Below are 5,706 nucleotides of genomic sequence, written 5' to 3'. Positions count from 1 at the left end.
CAAATCATTCTTGTTTATGACATATATATGATCTTCTGGATTTGTATCATTTATTTATTTAGGAATAATTAGATGAAGTATAATTCTGAAACTGACAAATGATGGAAAGTGCTATAGCACGCAGATTCAAATTGGTTTTTACGATTTTAACAAGGGTGGGCGCCGGTCGGGTTTTGTCGGGTTCAGGTAAATTCTATTGGGTTCCCCATATATCAGGTAAAGTAAAGTTACCTGACTATGACTAGATAAGAGCGGTAAACCGATACTACAGCGGGTACTTGATGATATGATTTACAACCAAATATTCTATTAATTGAGAGTTTTTGATAATATATAATATATATTATTTATTTTTTATATTCGTATGTTCTATTGTTTGTGCAAGAAAATTGAGAAGTCTTACCATATTTACCACTTGGAAATCTTTTATCGATTCGTTATTATATAAATTTAATTATTTTTTATATACAAAAATTTTTTATAACTATTATATTATATGTACACACACGAACATATTATATCAAGATTAAATTTATGAAACACAAAAAGCAATTTTTTTAAAAAAAATTGGGGTTTTCTATTTGGTAAATACCAATAATATATGTAATATTAACTATGATACAACGGTATATGTCATTATGCATCACAACAAAAGGTTTAAAGTATTTATATATGTTCGTGATTTTTAAAATTTTAGACATGTGTCAGTCCGATAATTTTTTTTCTCAAAAATAATTTGAAAATAAAATCAGTTCTTGCAATGGGTTAGATTTCATCTAAAACAAATTCAAAAATTTTTGAGTTCCGCTTGAATTCGATATTTCGAATTAAATCAAATATTTTTCGTACCAACTCGAAAATATAACGAGATGGATTAATTCTTTTGCATCCCTAATTGTCATCGTGGGCAATAACCAAGAGATAGAAGAAACCAGTGAATGTACTGTTATGAAACTTATCTATATCACATGACTAACCAGACATTGTACTTGTAGTTAGCTTGATACATCAATATATGCAGTCAAGGTCATCTTGATGCAATTTAAAGGATCTTGAGATAACTGAAACAAAATCATGAGAAATATCTATTTTTTTAGCAAAAAATTATGACCAAAGAGTTAGTACACTGACATTTGCAAACTGTTAGAGTATGTCCTTCTGAGGCCAATTGCTGACTGAGGGCTTTTATTAATTTCATGTAAAAAAAATATTTATTTTAATGTAATTTATATTATTTCTGAAAAAGATTTATATGTTTACTCAAATCAAGATGTATAGATAAAAGACATTGAATATACTATAATATATAAAAGATTAGATCATAAATTTGATGGTGGTCATGAAACACGTATTTAATCACTGTATACTCTAAACACTTGTTAGTCGATTGGATTTGTCTAAGAGGATAAAGGTTATTCGAGTATCATATGTGATGTTATATACCACGTTTCATTGGTATGTGCATAAAGATGTTCAAACATACAAATGAGTGCTCATAGAATGAGATCATCGAACTACCTTTGCTTGGAATTTTCAAGTGGTTACCATTTTTCTAGTGGAAAATTTTTTTGTTATGGTGGTAGACCATTCATCTTTATGACCTGAGCTTTTTGTGAAATTAGTCGAATCATTTGTACTCTATAAATCCCATTTACTGTTTCTTTAACAAATATATAGAAATCATTTTTCTCTCCATGTCAACTCTTGTAATTTAAAACGTCATAACATTTGTAAAGAAAAAAAAATCTATTTTGAAAAAATAGAATTGTCAAAATTTTAGACAAATTAGTAATTAATACATTTCAGATTTGAAAATTTTAATTTATTATTATTGTTATTGAATTAAAATTTATCCGGAAGGTTTAAACTATTGGAACAAAGATAGGCTCATAAGACAGTGGACAAGCCAGATATGAAGTAGTCAAATTAAATGTGATCAAAAGAAGATCATGATTAAATTTTTTTTTTCTTTGGTTTTTCTCTGGAGATGAGAATATAACAATTTTATATAATATCATGGTTTGAATTTATCCATTTTTTTCTTCAAATAAAATTCTATCGTATATTAGAAAACAACGTAATTGTCAATTATTTATAGCTCATCTGATATCAAGATATCAAATTTAGAATATGATATCTAGTTAGTTCGATATAAAATCGTACAAATCACTCCCGCGACTCAAAAGAAAAACAACATAATGCTACGGAATAATCCTCGAAGAAGCACATAGATAAATGACAGATGCATGAAACCTAAAATTTACCCCGATCTAACTTGGTGTATCCCACTCAAAAAAATTTACTGTTCATTAAGAATTTGTAAAGTACATTAGAAAACAGCTAATAAAGTAGGCGTGGCAGCTAATTGCTTGCTGTAGTGTAATACGTGCGTGTATGCGCAGGCTCCAACTTCAAAAGAAAGCATGGCAATTCACCCACGATTTACCCACGGATTCAAATTTCTGCATGGTTAATATATACGAACTACCAAATATTAATCTTAAATTTGCATGCCCATTTTTAGTTTTTACCATTTTGTTACAAGAAAAACATACTATAAAAATATACAAATTATTATATATCCACTTGGTTCAATATATATGGCTGACTCTCCACATCAACTGAACACGAGTCAACAAGACCATTCTTCTCCACCACCATCTGCCTCTCCTCCGCCTCCGCCTCCGCCTCCGCCGCCGCCAACGACTCGAGAATATACCATTTTGCGGGCACCAACCGATCATTCGGTTTGTTCTGGTACTGAACCGGAAACACAGCCACCAGCTCTGACTTTGCCTTTGCCATTGCCTCCTCCACCTTCTGTTATGTCATTGGCTCCGTTTTTGGCTTCTTCTGTGACACAGCCACGACTGCCTATATGTAGGGATCAAACGCTGAATTTGCAGTCTTTGAGTAGAATTCATGAAGCGATCCCATCTCCAAGAAAGCTTCAAAAAGTCACCAACATGACCTCGACCTCATCACCGAGTCGGTCCAACACCGGAAAACACCCGGTATTCCATGGGATAAGGAGCCGGAGCGGCAAGTGGGTGTCGGAGATTCGAGAGCCGAGAAAAACTACGCGTGTATGGCTTGGAACTTACCCCACGCCTGAGATGGCCGCCGCAGCCTATGATGTGGCCGTGCTGGCCCTACGAGGCAACGAAGCAATGCTTAACTTCCCGGAAAACATCGGTAAATATCACCTCCCTGCATCACCTTCACCACAAGATATTCGCCGAGCAGCCACTAATGCTGCTGCATTAATGAAGCGAGAAGAAGAGGCTGGACCGGTTGAGGAGGTGGTGGCGGAGGCGGCGGCCGGTCAACAGCTAGGGGACTATGAAAACATTAATGCAGAAACAGTAATTAGCAGCGGGCAAGAATTTATAGATGAAGAGGAACTGTTTCATATGCCCAATTTACTCAAGGACATGGCGGAGGGAATGCTTGTAAGCCCGCCGAGGATAGCGTCGCCGCCGTCTGATGACTCTCCGACAAGTTCTGATGCAGAAAATCTATGGAGCTACTAATTTTCGATTAATAATTCCAAATTCATGATGAGAAATCAAACAAATTTAAAGCATCTTTTCAGAGATAACTTAGGATCAATGCCAAGTAAACATAGAATACATACGGGACAATGATTTATTGCATGTAATGCATGTATATTGTCATAGGAAGAAAGAAATCGGTTCTTGTCTTAATTTTTCAGATATATTAAATAGTTTCTCTTGCGTTTTAAGTAAACTCAAAACTCTAAATTTTCTCATTGTTTTATTTCATGAAAGATTCTATAAGTAAAATTTAAGTTTTATTTCTAAAATTTCATATCTTTAATTTTTGGGGAAGTTGGTGAAAAATACTCAATCAAAATATTTCTTTGGGTTCACTCCCTACATACAAAATATGGTACTATGTCATACAAAATGTGGTACACTTCATGTGAAAATGTGGTACTAAAAAAGTACCCAGGGACTGAACACAAAAAAAATCGAACGCTGGGGACTGAAGGCCAATTTCTCGTTAATTTTTCACATAAATTATACACTCTCTAATTTAATTATCCATCTCCATATTTGTAACGACTTTCAGTTTGTATTCTTTCATTTCTCTATGAACAAATCTTCTTCTATCATCAAATTTATTTTCTATTCAATTTTAATGTGAATTAAGACACTATTTTGTTTTAGTGATTTAATTATTTTATTTTAATTCCAACATATTATTGAAATAATTGTTGATGAATAACAATAGTATTTTAACAAATCGCACCGTATAAATTAAACGAAACTAAAAATGTTGAATTAAAATTAATTATATTTTTTATTAATTTGAAGTGCTGATGTGACACTACATGTTTTAGCTACACAAAAAAAAATGACTAAATTTGCGCAAAAAAAACAAAAATATATTGGCTTTATCATAATTAATTTTATCCATAGATTAGAAAAATTCAAAAATAAAGACAAAATAAATAAAGGAATTTTTTGATGAATAAGTTCTTTTGAAGTCGAATTTTCAGTATACCGAAATTATTGTATCGAAAAAATATCGAATTTCGGTATAGTAACGATATGAAATTTACAAATTTCGGTATATACTGAAATACCGAAAAAATATATAAAAATTTTAAAATATATAATATTTTAGAACAATAAATTTATAAAATTCAAAACTACACATAACATCGTTACCTGATGACCCCTCAATTGAGTAGGCAAACAGATCAAAGTTCATGCTAGTACGAAGAGCCTCTTTGTTGTCTTGGAGCAAAGAACTAATGATGTACAATCATAATAGCATATTATTCCACTAGATAAGTGATAACCAATTGAAAAGTTCGAGGGAAGGTTGTCCAGTGCATCATCAAATGATCACTCATCTGTATGAATGGACATATTCATGTCCTTACCAATGAAATAAGGCGTTTATATTACATATGCTAGTCTCAAGTGTGTAGACCTGAAATCTTGCAACTGGAAGACCGGTACATGCCATAGGAAATTTCAGCTCTTTTTGACATAACATTTTCGAGTTCCACGCAATCATAATATTAGAAATTTGAATAACCATTTTCCTCACATTATTGACCATTTATCACCATTTTAACGACTAATTTAAACAACAATAAATCAGCCATTAAACTACCTATATTAAGAGCAAAATAATGATAATTAAAAAGAAGTTAATGACCATGAATAGGTGTTTTAAGATGAGGTTAATGGTCATGAATAGGTGTCATTAAAAAGAGGTTAATGACCACGAATAATAACATTTAAGGTGAGATAAATGACATTGAATAGAGTGACCTTTCACCTTACCCTTGGAGGCCTATAAATAGAGACTTTGATTTAGTGTAAAACCACACCAAAAATCCTCATAAGTTTCGACCAATTCAAGCAAAGAGGAGAGAGGCTGCATTTGGCCAGTGTAGTGATGTCTAAGTGGTGCCCAAATCGTGACCGAGCTGCTGCCCAAGTTCACCCGCATTGATGCCTTTGTTCGACCCAAGTTTTACCTAAGTATCGGTTAAGTTCGAATCGTACATTTGAACCAAGAGTAAGTGGGCTTTTGATATATATATATATGCATACATATATATATATATATATATATTTCTTCGTAAATGGGCTTTTGCTATATATAATTCATATATAATTCTTCGTAAGTGGATTTTTGTACATATAAAGTTTGGCATACTTG

The 5,706-nt window shown here is 32.4% G+C and overlaps 1 protein-coding gene across 1 annotated transcript; it reads left to right on the top strand.

Moving 5' to 3' along the window:
• The first annotated feature begins 2,509 nt into the window (after window positions 1-2,509).
• Window positions 2,510-3,739, top strand: LOC140988740 (ethylene-responsive transcription factor ERF027-like). The gene has a single exon (XM_073457796.1). It carries the CDS (start codon window positions 2,511-2,513, stop codon window positions 3,531-3,533), a length of 1,023 nt encoding a protein of 340 aa, XP_073313897.1. The 5' UTR covers window position 2,510; the 3' UTR covers window positions 3,534-3,739.
• Window positions 3,740-5,706: the final 1,967 nt, after the last annotated feature.

This window comes from Primulina huaijiensis, chromosome 11, assembly GCF_012295235.1.
Source record: "Primulina huaijiensis isolate GDHJ02 chromosome 11, ASM1229523v2, whole genome shotgun sequence".
NCBI classification, from domain to species: Eukaryota; Viridiplantae; Streptophyta; class Magnoliopsida; order Lamiales; family Gesneriaceae; genus Primulina; species Primulina huaijiensis.
Note: the sequence above shows the minus strand (reverse complement) of the source record. Positions and strands in the feature narration are given on the sequence as shown.